Raw genomic sequence first — 26,816 nt, forward strand, 5'->3', positions numbered from 1 at the left:
AGTTTTGAAACTGACGTACAAAGATTAAAAACGGTCGTGCAACATAATACAATATATAGGTTAATAAGCACAGCGTATTAAAAGAGCCGAGATGCTGTTTCTTGTTAAAGATTGAATATTTTTATGGTTCGACTGATACGAGAAGCCAGAGGTAGAACAGAAGCTGTGGGAGCTAAGAGTTAGGTTAAGAAAAGGGATCGCGAATGAAGTATATGGAGGCAGCGTAAAAAGATATTTAAAACACCAGGTAACTTTTTGGCCCTTGATTCAACAAGATCTGTGAAGCACTAGTAATTCGATTTGATTTGATTTATGAAATTTAGGCTGTCAAGACAAGCACTGGGCTACTTTCGACCACTCAGTGAAAAGAGGAAGTTGGATTAATTAGATAGTAATATAAAGAGATCCAGAAACTCAACAAAAATGAAATACAAGGATTTGAAGGTGGACCACTAGGAAACCTTAAAATTGCACCAAGAAGTGACAGCTAGAGGTGCTGTAGAGCAAGACTGCAGAAAGGACGAGGGAATGAAGGTGGAGTATAAGGAGGAGATTTATGCTTCTCAGCCTAAACATTTCACTATTACCTGGTAACCGTAAAAAGTCTGGGAGGGTTTCACGTTCCTCTTTCCCACCGGTAAACCCAGGAAATCCGTAAATGACACCTACTCAGTAATTCAGGCAAGACTTCGGTTTGCTTTAAAGTCTTCATTCCTCGTTCTACATTTGATTTTGAATACGGAGATTCTGATCATGTGAATCCGTGCCATAGTTATGGCTAGAAGCTCAGAGGTCCTGAGATCTGTGTTTGAAATGCACATGCAGAATAACTGAAGTCTGATCACGTTACTTCAGAAATCTGTTACGTCACTTTTTCCCAGTGAACTCTGCTTTTGTCGATGAAGAGGTACACCCTACAATAAAAAGTTGCACCAAGAAGTGGCAGCTAGAGGTGTTGTAGAGCAAGACTGCAGAAAGGACGGGGGAATGAAGGTAGAGTATAAGGCTAAAGTGGGTGCAGCTAGGGGTTGAAGGGACGCTGCACACAGCCTTTGTAATGTCCATAAGTGTACCACGTAAGGTGCACGCTGACGGTACTGCCCCTGTGGCGTCTGATGTGGTAGTGACAACGTCCCTGTTTTTATTTGAAGTTTCGTTGCTTTCTGGATTATAACAAAACGATATATTTTGTGGTTTATCTAGATAGTTACACAGCATCAAATGGTCACCAAACGGCGAAACTGGCTGTTTGTAAAAGTGGGCAAGACGTATGCAAATACATGTACATACAACCTTATTCGTACTAACATAGATACATATAAGAACATTTTACACGTGCTAAAACTCTTACATAAGACAAAATTCGCATAAATCATGTAACTTCAAACTAAATCATTTATCTTTTTTTTTCAGGATAAACCACCCTTTCAGTTCCAAGAAAAAGTTAATAGCTGGCGCATTTTATTCCATTCCCATAAATGATCTAAATCTTTTAAAATTCTCGATTTTAATAGTATATTCTCCTTTTGCTGGAAGAGCTCCTATACCAAAGTGGAGGAGATTTATGCTTCTCAGCCTACACATTTCACTATTATTTGACAACCATAAAAAGTCTGGGAGGCTTTCACTTTCCTTTTTCCCACCGGGAAACCCAGGAAATCTATAAATGACACCTACTCAGTAATTCAGGCAAGACTTCGGTTTGCTCTAAAGTCTTCATTCCCCGTTCTACAACTTATTTTGAATACGGAGATTCTGATCATGTGAATCAGTGCCATAGTTTGGCTAGAAGCCCAGAGGTCCTGAGATCTGTGTTTGAAATGCACATGCAGAATAACTGAAGTCTGGTCATGTTACTTCAGGAATATGTAAAGTCACTTTTTCCCAGTGAACGCTGCTTTTGTCGATGAAGAGATACACCCTACAATAAAAAAAAAAGTATTAATAAGACACGGCGTATTAACAACTCAGAAGTGACAATAATATCTAATTTGAATAGATGGCACTTTCTTCACATTTCCCAATATTCCACTATTTACTATGGACTTGCACTTCAATCCCAGTCCACAAATGGACAGATTTTCTTGAATATATATATATATATATATATATATATATATATATATATATATATATATATATATATATATATATATATATATTTATATATGACTATGAAGATCGTACTTTTGTCTTTCTATTAATATCTTCACTCTCCTATTGAAAGGAAAAGTAAATGTACTGTATATACTCGTACATAGTTTCATTTTAAGACTGACTTGACATACCTTCTAACATCATAATTATGTAGAAATATTTTTGTAATTATACATACACACGAACGTATCTCTCTATCTATCTATCTATCTGTATATATATATATATATATATATATATATATATATATATATATATATATATATATATATATATATATACTAACAGAACCTCATTCAAGCTGGATGGTATCTAGTGGAGATATTTATTCAGAAAAAAGTTACAAGCTTTCTAGGACAAACAGTCCTCATCATCGAGTATCCGTTTGCCCTAGAAAGCTTGTAAATAAAATATCTTCACTGGATACCACCCAGTTTGAATGAGGTCCTGTTACTAATTGTACTAATTCACAGAACAATTGTGGATGTGATAAAGTTAATAGTATATATATATATATATATATATATATATTTATATATAGATAATATATATATATATATATATATATATATATATGTAATATGTGAGTTAGGAAAAGAATACAGTACTTTTTACTTGCTGAAGTTTTGGCATCCATAAACATGTATATCTGTATGTTCCAAGGTTGTTTGAAAGGATACTTAAACAAATATATTCCTTTAGAGCTAGTCTCAAGTTGAAATCATCAACAATGTCCTACTTATATTGTTAATAAGCAGAGCAAATGAAAATTTAAGTGACTAGGCGATACCTACTAATGAGATGCAAATGGATTTGAACATAATATGCAATTCTCGCATAATGATGATGTTAACATATATCCGATAACCTGATCTTGTTTCACTAACCACAAACTAATGGGTGTTGGATCACTAATACATCTGTAAGCAATACAAAACAATAGAATTTGATGTTTAAAAAATACAGCGATGAATTGTTGTACTGAAAAACGCTCGAACCTGATAAATTACTTGTGAAAACTAATACACTTCCTTTTTCAATCTACAGACGCAGAAATGTATATACAGTGTGTACAAGCATGCTGTATTTGAAATATACTCACTAAATTGAAACCCAGTGGGATAACTACAGGAAACTGGCAGAGATCATTTGTTCCTGAGAAAGGAAAACTTTATTATAGGGGTCCATATTCATCAAAATATTGCCAAAAAATGTACTTACTACTCCTGCTTACGTTTATTTTTCAAGGTAAGCCATATCGAGTCACCAGTAGTTACGGCTAAAAATAGTTCCTCGCTGGGTGAGCGGGTTCCGTTCTCAACTACCACTCTGTTGGTCGTGAGTTCGAATCTCCGACCGGCCAGTGAAGAACAAGAGGAATTTGTTTCTGGTGATAGAAATTCATTTCTCGCTATAATGTGGTTCGGATTCCACAATAAGCTGTAGGTCCGGTTGCTAGGTAACCAATTGGTTCTTAGCCACGTAAAAATGAATCTAATCCTTCGGGCCAGCCTAGGAGAGCTGTTAATCAGCTCAGTGGTATTTCTTGGAAAATAGAACTGTTGTGTTTAACACTAGAGGCCAGTAAACATGACTTATTTTTATAGCAAGTGCCCAAATATGAAACTAATTTTAGTAAGAGAGTAACCAGGTGAAATGTAACTTCTCATGACATGCATACTAATCGCCTTCAGATCCTTATACCCAGTGCTTGAGTATGAAACTAGTTTTAGTAAAAAAAAAAAAAGAGAAAGACAAAAATGAATATTTTTCTCCTTCCTCAACTCAAGAAGCCAACGGCATCTCTACTTCGGAAGTAGGCCGTCAGCTGAAGACAAAACTGACCCAAGATTACTACAAGGACACTCTGCCCTCAGAACAAATGAAGGTCGAGATCAACACATTTTCCATCTTGGACTTCACCATGGTAATTTACCTCTAACTGAGCAGAACTTTAAAATGTTATTTCATATTATTTTTCTTTTCTAATGGAACTCATATTTATTTAAAAGTCTTTGGTTTTAGAAGAAAGGGAAGCAAGGATCATTCCCAAATGGCACATTCCTCATTATTTGCAAAATTAATCTGAATTTCAATAGACCTGTGCCTTTAAAAATATTTGAAACTCGAAATAAATGTAATTTCATATTTCTTTTGACAGAATGAACGAGACCACACAGTCGAAATTAATGCAGCAGTAGGCATGGTTAGTTCAAATTTATTTTAAAGGTATTTCCTAAACACTAACCTTTTCATAAGGAATCATTTTGATTTTCTCATTGTCTGACTGCAATATGTCGCTTACAAGTTTTTTTATACATTTTAGCAAGAAGTGCAGTTAATCGGGGACTCAATAATGTCAATAATCATGAGAGAAAGATACCAAAAAGTAGCACTGGAAACGGCATCAGAATACATTATAAAGGAGCTCCAGGCTCGAAATCGGTTTAACTTGGGTAAGATTCAGCGGGAAATGAAAGTATTTAAGCATACTGAATTTGCTTTAATATTCTATTTCATTTTCAGTCTTGGACTGACCCTAAGTTGACATGGAACCCTTCAGAACACGGAGGAATCAATAAAATTGGGTTTAAGCCATGGAAGGTCTGGTCCCCCGATTTTGCTGTTGAAAATGTGTAAGTTTATTTAATAATTACATCTTTGATGACCTTCAATGCTTTATTGCTCGCACACAAGCAAACACACACATACATACACACACACAAACGCACACACACACATATATATACTGTATATATGTATGTATGTATATATATATATATATATATATATATATATATATATATATATATATATATATATATATATATATATATATATGCATGAACATAACATAAGTAGTTATTCCAATCGTGTTAGTGCCGTTGCTGAATGTGTGTACGCTTTCCTGAGTACGTGTATACTCAAATAAGAGATGCCCCTTTAACACCCAATTATATAAATATTTTCGCATAATGTAATGTTTTTTAAATCATCTAACGTACTTATCTCCAATATTCGTCTCAATTACCTTTGATTTTTAAAGCTAGATATTCATGGAAATTGTTGGGAAAAACTAATCTCAATGTCAGTTTTGTTTTATGGCTCTATTTACCCTTTCAGAAATACACGTTATGACAAATACCTATGGTCATATGACCCGCTCCAGGTGACATCCGATGGGAAGGTCACCTACACACCTGTGGATTTCTACCGTTACACTTGTTTGTTTGACATGACCTACTGGCCACATGATACCCATAACTGCTCTCTTGTGATTAAGTCGTGGAATCACGGAAAAGAAAACCTAGACTTCGACGTCAAAGTTACTCCAACGGTGAGTCCATTTTTGTAATTTGGTTACATTTGGCGTCATAAATTGAGATTTCACCACGCAAAACTAAAATATCAAATCTCTCACCAGATCGACCTGACCACCAAAAACACCGCGACGGGCGAAAACATCAAAGACTGGGATATATCGAATGTTCAAGTCATAAAGACCACGTCCAAATATCCCTGCTGCACAGACCCATTCACAGACTTGCGTTTCTCCATGGTCTTCACGAGGCGGGGTCCTGCCTTTACGTGGACGGTGAAAGTCCCCGTCGTCTGTATGTATCATTCATAGTTCATGACACTTCTCTGTTCCGCCAGACTTCTAGCTCAGGTCTTGCTATTTTCTATGCTTCACTCACTCTACAGCTCGACCCTCCTATCAGCCTATTGTCGTCCATTATATTTACTCCTAAATAACAATATCATTACAATTTAGCCAGTTCCATAGCAACATGAAATTCTCCCTGTTTCTGTCTTTCATATACCATCATTACCTTATTTTATACTTAAAATCACTCTCTGCTTTATAATCTTTCAAATGTGCTAAAATTCTGTGACCTGTCTCTGCACTTTCTTTCACTGTCACTTACATTGTGATACTCTGGAAATAACTGCCATCTGCGCTACATTTACAACTCATTTTCTTACCGTGCAACTTTGCACTTTTACCTAATTTTCTTTCTCTAAATTCTTACATCACTCCACCCTTAAAATTATCAAACAGTCATGGAGGCATAACATAGCTTTATGTTAAATCATCTTTTGTACCAAACCAGTGCCTCTGACGTCTGCAAATACTAAAACAAGCACCACTTTTCTGAAAATGAAAACCTCGAAATGATTACGACAAAATACCTTCCATTCTATACATCCTCAACATAAGCCACATTTCTTCCGTACCATGAAAATCACAAACTTTTTTTTATTCACGTATGCGACATTCAGCTTTTGACCTTCATTCTAAACCGTATTAAACAATATTTTCATAATAACGAACACTATCTAAATCCAAACAGTTCTTCCCCTTTTAATCTTCAGCTATCTATCATACTTTTTTAAAAAAATCAATACGTTTTAAACTAATTAACGTAAGTATATGTGACATTATTATTCTCATTGTGACTTTTACACCTGCCTCCTTCTGAAAAGGACCAATTATCCCCTTAAAGCACTCTTTTGGAACCTTTCCCAGTATACCCATACCTTACACACCTATTCAAATTTAGCATTTTCAGTGTCGTCACATCCTCAACAATCATTCTCACAAGCAATCAAATTTAGCAGTTACTCAAAGCAATCATTCCACTGATGCAGTTTGAACACTCCCACTTCAAATGAAACGTTTTAACATCTGAGTCAACTACATGATGATCAAATATGTTTCTAAAAATCTCTCTTGTATATATCTATCTCTCAATTTCTCTGAATATATATATATATATATATATATATATATATATATATATATATATATATATATATATATACAGTATATATTTATTTATTTGTTTATATATATATATATATATATATATATATATATATATATATATATATATATATATATATATATATATATATATATATATATATAGAGAGAGAGAGAGAGAGAGAGAGAGAGAGAGAGAGAGAGAGAGGTATATTTGATCATTAAGTAGTTGATCCAAATGTTAAAATTTATGTTATTTTCATTTGAAGTAGGCGCGTTAAAGCTGTGCCAGTGGAATGATTGCTTTGAAGAATTGCTAAATGTGATCATGATAGCTTTGGAGAATGACTGTTGTGGATGTTAAGAAATTAAAAATGCAAAATTTGTATAGGTGTGTAAAATACACACACACTCATATATATATATATATATATATATATATATATATATATATATATATATATATATATATATATATATATATATATATATAATATATATATATATATATATATATATATATATATATATATATATATATATATATATATATATATATATATATATATATATATATATATATATATATATATATATATATATATATATATATATATATATATATATATATATATATATATATATTATACTAACTTACCAACCTGGCTGCCTGGAAAAACTCTGAAAAAACAGCCTCATGGGTAGGCCCATGATAACTCTGAATAACAGTCTACGGGTAGTGTGAGGGAAGAGGGAAGGGGGAGGGGAGGGGAGGGGGGAGAAAAGAGGGAAGGGGAGGGAGGGGGGATGGGGAGAAAAGAGGGAAGAAGAGGAAAGGAGAAAGAAGTGAGAAGATAGGAGGAGGAGGGGAATGGGGAAGGGAAAGGAGAGGGAGGGGAAAGGTAGAGGAGAGGGGAGGGGAAGGTAGAGGAAATGGAAGGGAAGGTGGAAGGAGAGGGAGGGGAAGGGAGGGGGAAGGGAAGGGGGAAAGGTAGTAGGGGGAAGGGAGGAGAGGGAAAAGAAGGGGAAACCAGTAGGGAAGGCGGGGAGGGTGAGGGGAAGATAAAGGGGAGAGGAAGTTACATTCCCCTATTAGAAAAGAATAAAAGACATCACTGAACAAAGACAATAAATACAAAATCTTATACTTCTAGATACGTGCTCAGGTGTGTCTGTGTAATGTTTGTGTGTTGGGGGGTGAGAAAGGTCTGTCTCCCTTTCAACAGCAGACGGATCTTTTATTAACTAAGTTGAACTCACTGCATAACAAACCGAAGGGGTTTCGTTCTAGATATGATGATGGTAGCACCTCAAAGTACTTAAGAATTTGTATTTTATTGGCAGTGTATAGTTAAGATACATTTGACTTAAGATGAAAGCTGAAAAAAATGCGGTAATTTCGTCACGAGTAATTATTTAATGAGGGGGCAGATCAGTCACAGAAGCATTTGGTCTGCTAATAATGCAGGATGGTGATGAATTAGTTCTTGATCTCCCAAGTTGTGGCCATAACTACAATTCTTTTTTTTTTTGTGAATTAAGTACTTTAACATGATGATGGTAATACCACAAGGTACTTAAGAATTTGTATTTTATTGACAGGGTATGATTAAGATATGTTTGACTTAAGATAAACACAGAAAAAAATGTAGTAATTTCGATCCGAGTAGTTTTTTAATGAGGTGGGTAAGCCTCTCACAGAAACATTTAGTCTGATACTACTTTTTTCCGTGGTGAGAATTGCAAGGGTTGACTGGTGTGGTGGTAGAAGTTATATTTGGAATTACATTGCTTTATGACTGAATGAAAGTAATTCTAATACAGTCAAACACATCTGTTTAATTTTTTGGATGCACTAAACTGATTATAGGGTTTGCAATGGGAGGAGTTTAATGACATCACCAACAGAAAAGGTGGTGCTTTTCCCCCAAAGCTACCAGTGACTCCCATACAGTTACTGAAGAGGAGGCGAACAGCAACGGTAAAAACGAAAATTCATTTGTTTTGTCTGTGTTTATATGTCTGTCACTGGGTAGGGGTTTGACTTTGAGTTATAAACCTTTCTAGAGTGTCGTAGGGGCCTCGCGCAAAATTTTGTCTGGGTCTGTCGAGCAGTTATGATTTCTATAGCATCCAAACATACAAACATTCACTTTTATTATATATATATATATATATATATATATATATATATATATATATATATATATATATATATATATATATTGATAGATAGTTAGATAATGTTCATGTGTATGCAAAAGTACAAAACTATTTCTACATTTCAGGTTAGAATGTATGCTAAGTCAGGATCAAAATGAAAAGATTTATATACCTTTCCTCTTTCCTTTCCATAGGAGCGTGAAGTTATTAGTATCAAGATTAAAGTTCGATCTTTACAAATATATATATATATATATATATATATATATATATATATATATATATATATATATATATATATATATATATATGGATTCCATGACTGACTGATGCAGCTTGGATCACTCCATATGGGCTGGGCTTGGGGCTAGCAACATCATTCCTAGAGCTGATCAGAAACAGGAAAGCTATGCCATTCTGGTGCTAACACACACACACACACACACACACACATATATATATATATATATATATATATATATATATATATATATATATATATATATATATATATATATATATATGCGTGTGTGTGTGTGTGCGTGCGTGCGTGTGCGCTTGTGTTTTTTCTTAGGATGGGGTGGCGCCAGATAAGTACAGCCTTTCAGTTTCTCAGCAAAACTTTAAAAATGAGGTTGCTGGCGCCACGCCTCTTTCTCTGAATGATATTTATCTAATGTTAACAGCATTTTGACATTACAGTAATTATCTCGCGGTCCGAGTTTTGCTCTCCTTGGCTGGTGCTAACTAGAAGAATAAAGAGATCACTCCAGCGTTCCGCCAATATATAACGACCTTTGTGGAAGCGATATAACAAATTACAGTAATTTTTTCTTCAGATGAATGTGCATTGTCCCAGCATGAATTCTTTTGCCACAGTATTCCGTTAAATATATAATGAAAAAAATTCCCAGGGGGAAGTGACCGAGCGCAATATACCTACAGGGGTGATTTACATAAAATATATTCTTGTTTTGACTGATTGATGGGACAAGTGGATTGGCAAATATGTACCAGCAGCATGCGCTCTCTCTCTCTCTCTCTCTCTCTCTCTCTCTCTCTCTCTCTCTCTCTCTCTCTCTCTCTCTCACTCAAATATTATATTGAAGCTTACAAGGGCGGGTGTGGACAACGATGGGGTGAATGAATTTATTCTTGGATAGGTATCTGTCAATTGAGGATATCAATATTTTCTTCCTTTTCTTCCACATTGTTGCTATGCCGATTTTCCTTCACTGTGCATTACAAAATGGGTACTATGCGTTTGTAGGCTCTCATTCTTGCTTGTTAAAGTAGACAAAATTGGTGGTTTACGTCAACGTACAGAAGGCCATCAACAGTAAGAGAATGCATATAGCTGGAGAGGGTTTTGAGAAAGCCATCTGAAACAATTATATTTTTCACCTAATCTGTAAACTTGGCTCACGGTTAATCATTTTTTGTCTACAGTTAAACCTGTTCCTCTCAGGTTTTCTGAATAGCATCTTCAATGTGATAGGGTGGCTGACATACCTCTGCTGGCTTTACTGCTCCTTTCTGAACATGCAAATGTTTATGGTTCTTTTGTCTGTAGGCTATCTGGTCTGTTCAATAAGTTCCACTGTTAATCATTACCGAGTAGTTGATGATCCAAAGAGGGATTCTTCCAATGGCCACAGCAGACTCGTTTGTCGTTCTTTCAATGCCGTAATTTTTCCTTTGAAGGTTGTCCATTTGACATACGGTTTTAAACTTCCAAATATTGTTTTTCATTGTTTCTAATTATTAGCAGCTGGCTGCGTGTTGAATCCCCTCTTTTTTTCTCCTGATACACTGTCACCTGGTGCTGAAAATCATTACTGATTGTGTTGCTAGAAGGAGTCTACTTCTTTGATGATCCATCTCCAGCTACTGCAGTTGGTAAATATTACATTTATTTATGAAACCCTAAGTAGACTGAAGATTTGCTGTATTTACTGATTTCCAGTTTAGCACTTGGCTGTGTTGAATCCCCCCATTTTTCTCCTGATACACTATCATCTGGTGCTGATAATCATTACCGACTGTGTTGCTAGAAGGAGTCTACTTTGCTTCTTTTCCAGCTGCTGCAGTTGGCTAATATCAAATTTATTTATGAAGCCCCTATTGGACTGAAGATTTGCTATACCTACTGATTTCCAATTTGGTGTCAGACATTTTACAAGAGAGTAGTTTTTATCACCCTGTATGATTATACCAAGAAAAAAGAGATGGCTATCCAAAGCATAATTGTGAATGGTAATGGCTACGATGCACATACTATTATCCTGTTTTATCTGAAGCTTGAGGGTTTAGCATTTGTCCCGTATATGACTGCAGCTTCTCATATTAACATCTTGTTCATAATACTGACGAAGACCTCAGAACAATGGTGGATTAAAGTGAAAGTTTCGATATCCTTTCGAATTGTTGAAACTGTATAAGAACATTGAAGAATATGGTGCGCAGGGATGAAGGATAATGATGTAACACTGCCATATATTCAGGAAGATTACAGCTCTGGGTAGTTCACGAATGAAGGAAGAAATATCCTGCTACTGTGAATATCTCATACAATGAGAAGGACTTCCAGGTTATTACGTCGGTTTTCGTAACCAACAGCCACACTTAATCCGTTCCTTAATGTATTTTCATAAGATAACAAAAGTTATTTCCTGGTTTTGAATACCTGAAGCATCCAAATATTTGATGTCTGAACAGAAAACGCAAATGATAGGCTGTGTCTGCTATGTAGACAGAGAATTCACCAAATACAGTACCTGAAGATAAATCAACAAGGAGCCAGACCAAACATTACTAACGACAAAAATAATCACAAAAGGAATCTGTCTCTCTGAATTATGAAATGCGGTTAGTACCTTCAATCACTATAACCTCATATCATTTCTGAAAGCTGGAGGCAGTACTGCATATGGCGCAGAGTAAGAATGTCTGACCATAGTGTCCCTACATATTTTAATGATCAGAAGAAAAAGAAGCTATGGGAGTCCTTATGCCGCCAATGACCGACAGTGCTTTCAGTTTCTCAGAAACAAGAAAACATTGTACAAATAATTTACCAGACTGACAACAGAAAATCTCATCATACATAGCTGTTACTAGAGGATGAAAGAATCAAAAAGCGTTGAAATTCTATTACTTTGCAAAATCAATAGAGGTGCAGACGCACTTCTAGTGATGAATTATCCTTTGCTCAACAGCGTACATTGGGAGAACATGATTAAGTACCAAGACATGGATTATAAGTACCATGTCCAGGACAGTAAGTACCAGTGTAATGAATGAATGATATGTTACTCAGATAACATTAGACAGATGGTACAAATTTACCATAGGAATGATACCAACACTCACCAAACAGAGGAGGAAAATGTAGATGACAGAGGAGGATAACCCAATAAAGAAATATTATATACATACATACATACATACATATACATATATATATATATATATATATATATATATATATATATATATATATATATATATATATATATATATATATATATATATATATATATATATATTATTATGATTAGCAAGAATTCATAGCAAATTGCCTCCCCTCCCCTCCCTTTGTTGTTGTTGGTTGTTCTGTTGTGTTTCATTTACTGCCAGCTGGCCGATCGATAGACCATCTGTCTATCGATTTAGCACGGTCAGAAAAACAAGGGTTTAAAAGATAAACGCTGCTCCCTTTTTTGATAAAGATCTTTCTTCGAGGCAAAAGTGATCTGTCTTGGGCGTTTCTCCTACAGGCAAAGCCTCCCCTGCGGGCAGCAGGTGCAATGAGTCAAAACCCCTGTGTTGGACGCACCCCCTGCCCCATAGGAGGGGATAAAAGGAGAAAGCCCACGAGGTCTCGACACATACGCGGGCTGGAAGATATGGAGTGAAGATGCCCTCAACACCTGGCCCCATCGATGCCCTTGCATCCTAACCACGTGGCCCTTTCCAAAGTATACTTTCCCTCGTGCCCTTCGACCGTATTCCAAGTGTTCGCTCCACCGTTGGCCTGCCTCGAGCCCACACGCCAGTGCTTGGAGTTCGAGGAGTCCCCATCGCCTTGCCCCTTTATGGAAGCCCTTGCATCTCACCACGTGGAAGAAACTCGCCCTCGGAAATCGCAAGTCATCCACGGACCGCCTTCTACGCGCCCTCGGAAAATCTGCTAAGGTAAAGTGCCCTGGAAGAGCCCCATTTCAGTCACGCGTTTGTCTCGTAATATTTGCTTAAAGAGAGAGCCAGAAATCACCCTTGTCTAATGTCCGTGTGCCTCTGGCATCGGCAGTATTAAGTCTTTATTACTTCTTTGGCACCCTCAGTGCAGCTTCGAATTCATCATTCTTTGTCTATTTCATTACTGGCGTATAATGTGCATATCTCTCATTTCAGAGGGACCCCCTACTTCGTGGAAGCTTCTCGGACTGTGTCTGGAATCCCCCAGTTTCATTCAATCCCGTAGGAAATCCCCTTCAGGTTAGTAATCTATTTGAGTTCCTCTTTCCCGTACTGATATCATTTATGTAAATACACTCCTTTAAATTTGCCCACGTGTTTTACGTAATATTTCCCTCAGTAACAAGAGCCCTATGCTCATATGAAATTCTCCTTTGTTTCCTCTTTTTTTTACGTTTTCCTGGACCCATGAAGTCAGAATTACAAGGCTAAATTACCTAAAATTGTTGCTACCTGTCTCACAGGAATATTTCAAACTAAAACCACGGAAAAACGTAAAAAAAAAAAAAAAAATATATATATATATATATATATATATATATATATATATATATATATATATATATATATAAATATATATATATATATATATATATATATATATATATATGCATATCATATTATATATATATATTTATGAATATCTCCGCTAGATCGCTAATTATTAAACCCTTATGGCAAAAATGCCAGACAGCAGGTGTGAGAGGGATACCTATAGGCCTAGGAGTGATAGGAGAGTTTTGACCATTAAGTGTCTCACCTCTTCCAGGGAGGGATCTTATGAGTCTCAAGAGGAAACACGTGCTGGGGTAGAGAGCTGTTCCCAGTCTTAATCTCAAAAGTCAATTTACCACCCACTGAGTTTTTGACCTTTTGCTGGCCAAGCCTTGTTTTCCTAATTCCAGGTACAGGCTGCATCCGTAGCCTAAAGTGATGCCTCCAGCATCAACAGATACTTCAAAACATAGAGGCCACCGCCACTGAAGCAGTTCAACAGTGATCAGTCTAGGAGACAGTCAGAACGGGTAACCTCTGCCTGTACAAACCCCAGAGCCAGGTTGACTTTTGGAACTCGCAATTTCTCACGCTGGACAGACGTGCCGATTTCCAGAGGTCGCCACTAACTTGGATCACGTCGACAAAGTTGTGTGTGAACACAAAACCAGGAAGCAACAAAGGTAATGTGCCCCGGAAGGGAAATTAGTTGGCCAGTATCTTTCTTTGTCTCATTTTAATATCTCTCTCTCTCTCTCTTTCTCTCTCTCTCTCTCTCTCTCGCATTTCATTGCTTAAGTAACTTCTTGTCTCATCACCTTAAAAAGTATATCTATATCCCATGTGTAATTTCTTGACAGTGCATAGCGTAAGCCTCACCCCTTGCTAGCAAGTGAGTAAAGTAAAGGATCTCCCTCCGACTCTTGCATTTATTTAGTTATTGAGAGAGTGTAATCTCCGCGTTAGTCTTACCTGGAATTGTCTAATTTCCAGGAGTGTTGTTAGTGTTATTACCATCCGAGCCATGATTCTATTTCCCGACTGCCTGACGAAAACAGCCCTTACCGGGTAGATAAGAATTCTCGCCTAATTGGCTTAAGGGACCACTTGCAAGTGGCCAGTATTCATAATTGTGATGCATTATCGAATTCACTCAATCATTGTTGTTGTGTAAATTTCCAACTTAATTAATTTAGTGAAAATATCCAGCTTCCTTGGTAATTTCTTCCATGTTGTGATTGTAAATAATGAATTACTGTTAAAAAACCCATTTTCACTTGGCAACCTACCATTTCATTGCTATTTTTGTATTTCTTTGGCTTATGGATTTACAAGGGTTGTCTTGTAAGGTTCAAATATTACTTCAAGGCCCAGTACACACTACCCTGCCTCTAAGCCCATAACAGTGGTGATGTCTTACCAGGATGATTGCTAATTAATTGGTTAGATTTAACGTAAAGAAATCACCTTCCAATCTTAGCAACTGATACGAACCTGGGAAAAATCATTCTGCAACAGGCAATTTGGAACCAGCACGGCAGGTAACATGGTTTTAGAATCAGAGTGTTTTAAATTGTTTATCACGTTTTGATAGGTAAGAAATTAGCTATCTAATGCATGGTGTATTCTGCTTTGCAATTAGGAAGTAAATTCAAGCCAGTGAGAGCGAAAGTGAATTGCAGTGAAGTGCGTTTGAAATTTAGCGCAGTCGAGATTCTATAGTGTAGGCCACGACTGCTAAGCCAGGGACTGAGAGTAGCAAGTTAGGGTTTCTTGCCATTTGCATGTCAGCAACCTTTGCATGAAATTAGCTAGCCATGAGGTAGTAGTAAAGCATAGTTAGGGAGCTTATTGCATGAAATTCAGGAGAAAAGTGCACAATTTCTCTTCAAATAGGTGGGTGGAATTTTACTTTATCCACAAGGTATAGGAACACCACAATTAGCAATTAACTCACCTGCCTGCTTAGCCAGTTCATTTTGTTCACCAGAAAAGTCTTGCTCACTCTCACAGTTCTTAGGTAGCTTAGTCACTGTGTTATTGTGTACCATTTATCCACTACCTGCAGGAATTTTACTTTCAGCAAAGTAGATCATTACAAGTAAATGTATTTCTCATAAATTAGAAAGGTTTTCGTGATCTTTGGTTGTGTGTGCGTACATTTTCACATGTACAACAAGTCCAGTAGAATTCGCTCACCACCCCATACACAGACAAGCGAGGCAGACACTGACTGGGAATCCAGCCAACCCTTCACTTTCATGTTAAGAATAACAGCTCAGTCTAGTAAAGTAGTTCTTTGCATTTGCAAGATTTAATTCATGTCTACATATATGCGTGCATCACTCCATCAGAGAAAATTTATGTACTTCTTTCTGCATCTTGCGCTTGTGCATTGGTTGCGACACTCGCTCATGAATCAGCTGTGTTTAAATTTACATGTGATCCCATCAAAACAAAAGAACACCCATCTTGAATCACTGACCTGTCAAACGCCTCACTGATTTGCCATTATACAGTACGCATTTTTCCTTTTAAAGTCTGAACAAGTTTTGATATCACTGTAGGGAGATCATCTTATAATTCTTACAATTTCATTTATTATTGTTACTTAAAAACGTAGTCTTTTTTGCTTTTGAAACTAACTGCAAACATCACATACTCCTCTTCTTAAAAGGCATTAATCACTGCCACCACGTTTATTGTAATGTAAGAGGGAAAGTTTATCATTTTATTAGCCTGCTATTATCTTTATTACTCATCCATAAGTTACATTCTTTGCTTATTCTATTCAAGAGAGATTTCATTTTCTTAAGCTATTCCTTGTACCCATATTGTATGGTCTTTAACCTTGGGATATGAGTTGATTCAGCTACAACCTTTGCCTTTATAATAATCGAGTCATTCCAAGTAGCAAACACTAATTTTACGTGTCAGACATTCATTTCTGGAATCACGTCCTTTTATAAAAAGCCACTTTCCCTGCAAATGTTGATTTCCACTATGCCTTAGACAAGCAAATGTAATTATTGCTAATGTCCTTGCGGTGTGTTGATTTTCCGCTACGCCTTGGTTGGATAAGTGAAGTTTTGCTAGACTAAAGCAAACCCATTTAATGTACTAGGCAGTATTTTACTGGAATTCCCCAGTCTTATGTATACTTAATTGGGAATTTTACAAACCTATTCTTAGCCTGTACTTATTTATCATTACTCTTAACGTGCTAATTTTATATTGTTTGCATGTTCCACACGACACATTCGCGTGCCATTGTTGCACTGTGTTTATTTAATTAATCTGTTCTAAATGAACCACATCTCTGCTCCTGTTACCACTGTGTCCATGGGCAAGTTAAAAATTTTTTGTGTTTTATACACCTCCCCACGTACGTGCCATCGTCTACGGCATGTTTAATTAATTGCAGTAAACTTAACCAAATCATTCCTCATGAACCAATCTGCACATTTTTGTGCATTGCTAACCTATTAATTGCACTTATGTGCCTTTGAATTATTCAGTTCTTCAGAACTCGGTAACATCTGCAGGTAAATCTTGTAGTGTGCCATATCTCTGTTCTTTGGAACCATACTACACATTTAGTGCCAGTGCCATCCTTATTTTTTGGGGGGACTCCCATTCCACGCCACTGTAGGTATGGCCATCTTAAGATTTTAACATTTTTGGTTAAGATCAGACCCCTCTTTAAGCATTAGCAACCATGTCTGCTGAGGAGTACAAAACCTTTATAGAGGTAGGGAAAAGTATGACATTAAAGGAAGAACAGCTGTTCCAATGAGTTCAGGATCAAGTAACTGCAGCTAAGAAAGCCAGAGAAGAAGAAAGAGAATACGAATTGCGGCTGGAACGGCTGAACTCAAGAAAACAAGAAAAAGAGAAGCAGTGGCAGCATGAAGAACAAGACAGGGAAAAGGAGAGACAGTATCAACTAGCACTGAAGGAAAAGGAGGCCAAAATCGAATGAGCCAGCCAGGACAGTGCCATGGCACTGGCCCGACACAGAGCTAAAAACCCCGCCCTGGTCTCTGCGCCTTCCATTATCTCCAGTATCAGCTACTTTATGCTGAAGTGGAATGAAGCAGAGCCAGAAGCATGACTAGATCAAGTGGAAACTTTCTTCTCTGAGTACAATCAACTGACACTGAGAAGGCCATGATTCTTGCAAAACACATGCCCAGAAAGGGTCAAGATGCCTTAAATTCCTTAGAGAATGGCAACAAGGGAAACCTTGACAGGGTCAGGAAGGTTGTAGCAACTGCATATGAAATTACACCTGAGTGATGGAGGCAAAGATGGCAAGGTCTTCCCAAGGAGATTGGTCAAACCTGGCCTGACTGGTCTTACAAAAAGAACCGAGCCTTGCAGCAGTGGGTTGACGGCATGGAGTGAAAGATGTTGAAGATATATTAAACTGGATGCAGCTGGAGGACTTCATCTATTGCGCTCCTGGCTCTTTGGCCCTGTACATCGGCAAAAAGCAGCCAAAACTCTTCACAGAGTGCTGCCGACTGGCAGATGCCTATGAGACCTACCACCTAGCCTCCAGCACTTCAAATAGGTGCATAGTGCCTCCCAACCCCACTGCCTTAGCAGTCAGACCAAGAAACAGACCATCTTCTAATCCACCTGTATGCACTAATTGTAAAAAAGTAGGGCATTTAACAGCCCAGTGCTAAAGGGGGAGCCACGGCAAAGCCCCCTGTGATCAGAACTCTCACCGTGACCGCTCCTCATAGAGATTACAGGAGGGTTTATTGCCCAACATGTCAGAAATACAGGCATTCCTTGACTTTTAAGGATTGTCCCCGAAATAAACTCCCACAATTGTTGCTCTAGCAGCCACACATTCCTCATCTTTGGGCCCTCAAACAGCAGGCCCCATGTATGTGGCACCTCCTTGAGGTCGTTATCGCGCTAAACGGATCTCAGCTTTTGAAGACACTGGCTCTCAAATTTCCCCTTATAAGGTGAGACAAGGTACCCTATGGTGCCATCATTCAAGAAAACAAGCCTATAACTGTTGTAGGCATAGATAATTGGAGGCTGACATACCTGACAGTCCAATTGCGGGTCACTAGGCCCCACGGAAGCAAGATAGATCTGTATGGTTGGATTAGTAAATGAAACTCCTGGAGGCTATGACCTCCTCTTAGGATGGGACCCTTCTTACCAGCCCCATTCCGGACCTACTATGAGTCCTACTCCCTGCAAGTCTCCGCCAGGTGCTAATGTCATCCCAGCTCTGACATTGAGCCACAGCCAGTGCCTATGCCTGGCCAGTCAAGTGCTCCAACCAGTCTGGTCGTTGAGCCCCTAATGAACCAGATACTAGTTCTCCTCAAAGTATACAAACTGGAACGTTCAGCACCACTGACGTCACCCATCCAAATCCAGTGCCTGAGCCTGCCTTAGTGCCAGTGCTAGCACACAGTGCAAATCTCCCTCTAGGAGGTTCCAATCCGGCCCCCCTCTCATCTACTGGCCTGGCACCACTAACAGTGGCTGACCAAGAGCCAGCCTGAGGTTCGGTAGAGTCTCTACCAAATTCCCTTGGCCTCAGCGGAAGCTCGTTCCTCGGTGTGGCCTTGCAACCCATCCCTGAGTTGGTCATCGTCACCTGCAAGCCTCTCGCACTTACTGTACATCCACCTTCTCTGCTTCATCACAGTCCCTAGTAGACAAGCCTCTGGGGGATTAATCTATGCAAGAAGTCCTGTTGAAGCTGGTCACCAATGTGGCAGCCATACAACAAAGGCTAGCAGAACAAGTTGACACCACCACTGTCCAGGTTGATGCAGCATCTGAGGCAGTGGCTGACTCAGTGCCTGTTTTCCCAGATGATGGTACATCTATTGTCACTGCAGGTCTAAGTCCTGAGGGTGGTGGTATTGCAGGCTCAGACCTGGCACCAGGTTCTTCTCAACCTTCTTTGGAGCCACGTCCCCAGGTTCAAGCTAGGAGACCTAAGCCTAAGGTGCAAAGGAAAGCAAGGAGGAAAATGAGTAGGGAGCGCAGGAGGTCGGGTAGTCACTAGAACCATAGTGCTCTTATGGCACTCGTATTATATAGCTGTAACAGTGCCTCATTTTATAATGCAATCTCAACCCTGGTCCAGAAAGGATGTCTAGGGTTGTCTCCTACCTTTAATCAGTATTGTTGCATTGAAAGAATTTATATTGTACTTTGCTAAGTCTGTCCTTTATCCCAACAAGCTGAAGAGCATGTCTTTGCCATTTTAGCAATTTTGTTGGATTCTTTATTACACTGTGTTGCATTTTATTGTATTTGTGTAGCATGTGTCTTGGAGTAACTAACTCATGTGTGTTTCAATATTTTCATGCTGATAAACTTTTATTACTAATATAATTCATATCCATGTACATTGTGTCGTAGATTAAGTGCTTTTAATTTCAGTTATTCTCTGCACGTAGCTAGTTATCATTTTGGTGCTGCATTAGCTTAGTTCTGTGTGAAATTCAGCTATTTATTTTATCTTGAGTCAATAGCACTGCCAGTTCATTTTATTCCACAGACAGTATCTTTAAATAAATGCAGGCACCCTTTAAGCTAGTGTTAGAGACCTTAAGTTGAATTAGCTAGTAAGCTCACTCTCCTCAGGGGGTAAGTTAGGAGTAAATCTAAAACTATTTCCATTTTTGCATTGGACAATGATCCATTAGGAGAAGTACTTAACGTAATCAATCTCAGCGGCTCACTAGCGCAGACCTTCATGCTCGAAAAGGAGTGGCATGTCTGCTTAAAGGGGGAGCTCTTCTGAATATTACCGCTAGATCTGTAATTATTAAGCCTTTATGACAAAAACACCAGACAGCAGGGGAGAAAGGGATACCTATAGACTGAGGAGTGATAGGAGAATTTTGACCATTAAGTGTCTCACCTTTTCCAGGGAGGAGTGTTGAGTCCCAAGAGGAAACATGTTCTCAGTCTTAATCTCAAAATTCAGTTTATCACCAACTGAGTTTTTGACCTTTTGCTGGCCAAGCCTTTTTTTCCTAATTCCAGGTACAGGCCACATCCATAGCCTAAAGCGATGCCTCCAGCAACAACAGAGGTTTCAAAACACAGAGGTCACCGTCATCAAGGCAGTTCAACAGAGATCAGTCTAGGAGATGGTCAGAATGGGTAACCTCTGCCTGTACAAATCCCAGAGCCAGAGTGACTTTTGGAATGCACAATTTCTCATGCTGGACAGGAGTGCCAATTCCCGGACATCACCACTAACTTGGATCACATCGATATAAGGTTGTGGGTGAACACAAAACCAGGAAGCAACAAAGGCAATGTGCCCGGGAAGGAAAACTGGTTTGCCAGTATCTTTTTCTTTGACTCGTTACATTATCTCTCTCTCGCATTTCATTGCCCAAGTAACTTCTTGTCTCATCAACTTAAACAGCATATCTACATTCCATGTGTAATTTCTTGACAGTGTATAATGAGTCTTACCCCTTACTAGCAGGTGAGTAGAGTAAAGGACCTCCTTCCAACTCTTGCATTTATTCACTTGTAGAGAGAATGTAATCCCTGTGTTAGTCTTACCTGGAATTGTCTCATTTCCAGGAGTGTTATTAGTGCCATTACCAGCTGAGCCATGCTTCTGTTTCCCGATTGCCTGAAGAAAACAGCCCCTACTGGGTGGACAAGAATTATTGCCTAATTGGCTTAAGGGCCCACTTGCAAGCGGCCAGTATTCATAACTGTGATGCGTTATCCAATTCACTCAATCATTGTGTAAATTCCCAACTTAATTAATTTAGTGAAAGTGTCCTGTTTCCTTGGTAATTTCTTCCATGTTGTGATTGTAAATAATAAATTACTGTTAAGAAACCCAGTTTCACTTGGTGACCTACCATTTCTTTGTTAGGTTTGCATTTCTTTAGTATATGGGCTTACGAGGGCTTTTCTTGTAAGGATAAGTTATTATTTCAAGACCAGTATACACTAATGCCCCTTTTACCCCTGTAACAATATATATATATATATATATATATATATATATATATATATATATATATATATATATATATATATATATATATAAGCGAAATTACGTAAATATATAAGCTAATTTTATTCTCCTCCAAAGGCCTTGTTCTCCTGACGATGAGCATCTTCCTGCTGCCTCCGGACTCGGGTGAAAAGTTCATGTTAGGTGGTTTCATCTTCTTCATTACTGGCCTTTTCTTGGCCACCACAGTGCAAATCATATCGGCTTCACCTTCACATACACCACTCTTAGGTAAGAGAGAGAGAGATAGAGGCACAACTTCACTCTCAGTATATACATCCTCGTAACTATGTCTTTTTCAGTAAACTTGCTTGGAACCAAAAATGGAAGTGGCGCTAAAATGTGTTCACTGATCTTGCTACTTCATTATTTATTTACTAAGAAACGATCATTTACTTCCACAGTTCAAATGGCGGCACAGCAGCTCCTACTGTCGGCCCTCAGTATGCTGATAACCATCGGCGTGTTCAGGATTTCCAAGACCCCTCACTCCACGGGCATTCCCGCGTTTCTGAAGGGTCCCACGCTGGGGCTTTCTCGCTTACTCCTGCTGGGAAACTATACTGATCTTGTGAGTTCACTCTTGAAGAGTTGGTCATTTTCTCTTCATATACGAAGCCTTGCAAGTATAGCCTCAAGTCAGTCACTCAATCAATGCTTTCTTCTTTAGCTTTGCTGATACAGTTTGCATTTGCTGTCATTATTAGTTCATTTGTTTTTCTTACCTTATTTAAAATTCGTGCTGACTTTTTCTTTCCTTTGCCGCCTACACGTCTTCCAAAGTTCTCCACTCCTGTTTTTATTCCTGATTCGTTTGAGATGCGTCAATCTACGCCTGGGAGGAGAGAGAGAGAGAGAGAGAGAGAGAGAGAGAGAGAGAGAGAGAGAGAGAGAGAGAGAGAGAGAGAGAGAGAGAGACTTGTTCATTTTTCTCTAGAGTAGAATCGTTGTATGATGTCAGGTGAAAAACAGAAAGTAAAGAAAATCCTAACAGAAAAACCACTGGAAAAAAAGATTACAAAGGGAGTGTTAGGGGTGAGCATGTTGCATGCCAGCGATCTGCAGATGCGCATTCATGTGATACCGATGTATACATACGCACACACGTGTGTATCTGCATATTTGCATCAAAATTACGGCGTAAATTATTTCAATTTTTATAAGTGTCATTAGCATGCAGTCAGAACTCTTCGGTTTCAACAAAATTGTATAATAATCATACTGAATAACACACGAGTTTGCTTACGTGTAGTTGAATGTAACTGTGTATGCGAATATATATTTGCCAAAGTATGAACAAAATTATGGTTTATGTTCGTTTTTGAAAAATATTATCGTCTAACTTTCTCTAGAATTCAAGATGCAAAAATCAGTTTAATTCACTACATTTGTTTCTCAGTTTTTCAAATGCGTTAATCATGGTAAAACAATATATATGAACCAGAATAGAAGGTAAAAGGAAGCAATTTCAAACACTCGTAAAACAAAAGTATTGGCCAATTTCGCGTTGCATTTTTTTCCCCTAGCTTTGTTTGCTTCTTGATACCAAAAACCTGTTTCGTAGTGAAAATGACCAAGATAAGTCACTGCCCCTAGCTTCAGCGTAATTAAACCTTCAATATCCTTTACAGGTGTCTAGTTCTCACAAGAGCTTTACCTGGACGCTACAGGGAGACCAAGTTGAACTGGCTGACGACAGCCCAGCTGCCATTCGGGAGAGGGAGAGGTGTGAGTGGGTGTTACTCGGAGCCCTTATAGATCGTCTGCTGTTTATCCTTTACATGGCTATTGCACTCATTTCTTTCATTCGATTTAGCAGTGTTCTGTAATCTGTTGTGAGAGAGAGAGAGAGAGAGAGAGAGAGAGAGAGAGAGAGAGAGAGAGAGAGAGAGAGAGTTCCAAATCTGACACACTCATCTTTATTTGCATCCAAAGAAAATCTGATATGTGCACTGATGCAATGGGGTCACGTATTACACTTTGAGGAAAAAAAAAATAATACTGTGAAGCCAGAAGAAAAAACTTATGGGATCCAAGTCATCTGCCTTTTGGTCACTGAATGAACTTCTGTGATGCAGTCTAACAACAAAAGGTCTCCCAAGCGAATAATACTAATCTACAATTAATGCTGACTATGAAAAGAATAAAAGGTTCAATATGATCTCAGGATGTTCCATAAAAAACAGCGTAAAAATAAGTGACTTAGAAGTGCAGAATTCCCGTTTATACCAAAAAATGAACTTTTAGAGAATCTGAGAAATTCCATGATGTTTCCTAGCTTGATAAATAGCTATGAAGAAACAGAAACATCCCTAATAAAAAAAATAATACACTTCCGGACAAAACTGAAACTCAGTTCACTGTGACGGCCATAACTGATAGACTCAAAAGGAGAGAAATTTATGTTCTCTGAACAATGGGAACCAATTTCAGCTAACCTTTCTGCGTTTGAGGTAGCTGTGCTGATTTTCAAATATCTTATAGAAGTACGGAATCGAGGCCACATTACTAGGATCAAAGCCATTGTTTTGTACTTCAAGAAAGAATGAGCTAATACAGGCTGGTTTGCTACAGGTGACAATACTACGTAATGGATTATTCCTGTGCTATAGTCTCTTGTATTCGCCTGAGTAGTTAGGAAATTTAGCGTTCAGAGTATGTCGTTGTAACGGTGGTTTCATCACGACATCATTAAGGAAAGCTACTGTGAACTGAAGACTTAGCCTTTCACGTTAAAACAAAATATTCAAATTGTTTTGTGTACTGCATACCAGGAACACTTCCACTTTGTGCGTGAAATTTTATAGAAAGATCTCGATATTTTCAGTAAATAAACGTACTAAAAAGGAATATGGTATAACTGGATGGAAACATTGCGCTTACTTTGCAATCTATAAACGTGAAGAATTGAAGAACTGTTTGCAACTGAGATGCCACAAATAACTGTAGTTAAAATAAAAAATAAAAACTGAAAGAAACTTAAAGACCAACTCCCAACCAGAATAAATCCAAAATACAATCAATCGTTTATTGCACAGAACTTGAATGCATATCAGCAAGAAAGAATACCATATGGAACTTAATGAGACCACTTGAAGCAATAATATCGTGACGAAAAATTACTAGTAGCAGGAGAGCCATCTAAAAAGGACAATGGGAAAGTGACAGCAGATAAAGACTCGATGGCTCATGTAAAAAATATCATTTTGTAAAAAAAAAATATAGAAAAAATAAAACACAACAGTGTTAAAAATGAAGGTATGTCCCACTGGAAGTCGCCAACAATTATTCAAGAAAATAGGATAAGCATTGAATAAAATAATATATCTCGTTTGACAACAGATGGTCTTGGCTCTAAGGCAAAAGGAAGTGCGCAGATAGCAGCTCTTAATTTCGCACAGTTATGGGTAAAAATCATTTTAGAACCAAAAGGTTATAGTGTATTCTTACTTATAAATAACTTTGGCGTCAAGTTTGTAAACATATCATAACCCAAAGAGCTATATATTCCAAATGAGTTTCAGTTTTACGTTGAACGTTTATGCTTGAAAGTACCGAGATAAAAATTACTAAACACATGCCGTGCATATACTGTCAAATGTGAGAGCGAGTGTATATTTCAACTGTTGTGTGGAGGTCATATGAATTTGTCCAATATGAACTGCAAGGTATGAGTCCAAAACGCCTGCACCAACTACAGCCAAAGGTATAAATATTCTGATTTTCACTACTTGTTCCAAAGTGCCCTTTCATGTCCGTAGGTACTCTTCAAAATCTGCCAGCATCGCTGATGAATCAAATAACTGCATAGTTATCGAAAGACCGAAAATAATGATATAAAAACATTTCGCGACTTGCAATGGTTTTAAATCGTGAAAAAAGACTAAATGTAAGAAAACATTTGTCTTTTTTCGATTATTCTGTACTTATCTTTGTGAACTGGTAACTTTGCATTTATATATATATATATATATATATATATATATATATATATATATATATATATATATATATATATACAGTATATATATAATGTATATATATATGTGTGTGTGTTAAGATGCCCTTTTAGATGGGGTGGAGACACAATGTTCTACTTTTGCTCTATTTCTACAGTCCTTAACGTTTTATATATATATATATATATATATATATATATATATATATATATATATATATATATATATATATATATATATATATATATATACTAAGAAATCACAAGAATATGCACGTGATTTTGTTTATTAGCTGAAGCGTCAGGAAAAGCTTGAAAAGAAACGACAGAGTGCCAAGTACTTTTGTGTATTTTAACACATCTTCGAAGATGTGTAAAATACACGAAAGTACATGGCACTGCCATTTCTGTATATATATATATATATATATATATATATATATATATATATATATATATATATATATATATATATATATATATCAAACCAGAAGTAAAATTTATAATATAACAAAACAAATTTTATTTATATCTATGCAAGTGTACATATGTACGTACTCAATTATTAACGAAATCAATGGAATGAAATTCTGTAAAATCCATAAACACTGCAGTTATGAGCTTAAGAGCTTTCACAGAATGTCTCATCAGGTTAATTGAAATGAAAATTATAACAGACATCATGTTTGATTAAATAAATAAATATACAAAAACTTTACTTTACTTTATTACCAATATACACTGCTTGGCCCTTATATTGTCTTCAGTAGTTTCAAAGTAACACTTTAAAGTGAAAACGCAGAAACAGGCTTTTTTGCCGCATCAAGCACTGACATTGCAAAAGAGATAAGATCTATTGAATAATTCATGATATTTACGCATCTTAAAAACGTAGATGATCATAGGAAGGAAGAGAGAGACAAAGAATTCCACTTCAATCTTGTTAATCACAGAGCCCGTGACTTCCACAC

At 37.4% G+C, this 26,816-nt stretch overlaps 1 protein-coding gene across 1 annotated transcript in view; it reads left to right on the forward strand.

The window, feature by feature from the left end:
• Positions 1-24,036, forward strand: part of LOC136828709 (neuronal acetylcholine receptor subunit alpha-7-like) — a 24,469-nt gene extending 433 nt beyond the window's left edge. The window contains exons 2-10 of the mRNA XM_067086844.1: positions 3,205-3,405; positions 3,948-4,084; positions 4,319-4,363; positions 4,684-4,793; positions 5,281-5,494; positions 5,582-5,771; positions 21,966-22,118; positions 22,292-22,458; positions 23,519-24,036. Of these exons, the coding sequence (XP_066942945.1) occupies positions 3,369-3,405; positions 3,948-4,084; positions 4,319-4,363; positions 4,684-4,793; positions 5,281-5,494; positions 5,582-5,771; positions 21,966-22,118; positions 22,292-22,458; positions 23,519-23,716 (1,251 nt within the window). The 5' untranslated portion in view covers positions 3,205-3,368 and the 3' untranslated portion in view covers positions 23,717-24,036. The remainder of the gene's footprint in view (positions 1-3,204; positions 3,406-3,947; positions 4,085-4,318; positions 4,364-4,683; positions 4,794-5,280; positions 5,495-5,581; positions 5,772-21,965; positions 22,119-22,291; positions 22,459-23,518) is intronic.
• Positions 24,037-26,816: the final 2,780 nt, after the last annotated feature.

Source organism: Macrobrachium rosenbergii, chromosome 43, assembly GCF_040412425.1.
Source record: "Macrobrachium rosenbergii isolate ZJJX-2024 chromosome 43, ASM4041242v1, whole genome shotgun sequence".
Lineage (NCBI taxonomy): Eukaryota > Metazoa > Arthropoda > Malacostraca > Decapoda > Palaemonidae > Macrobrachium > Macrobrachium rosenbergii.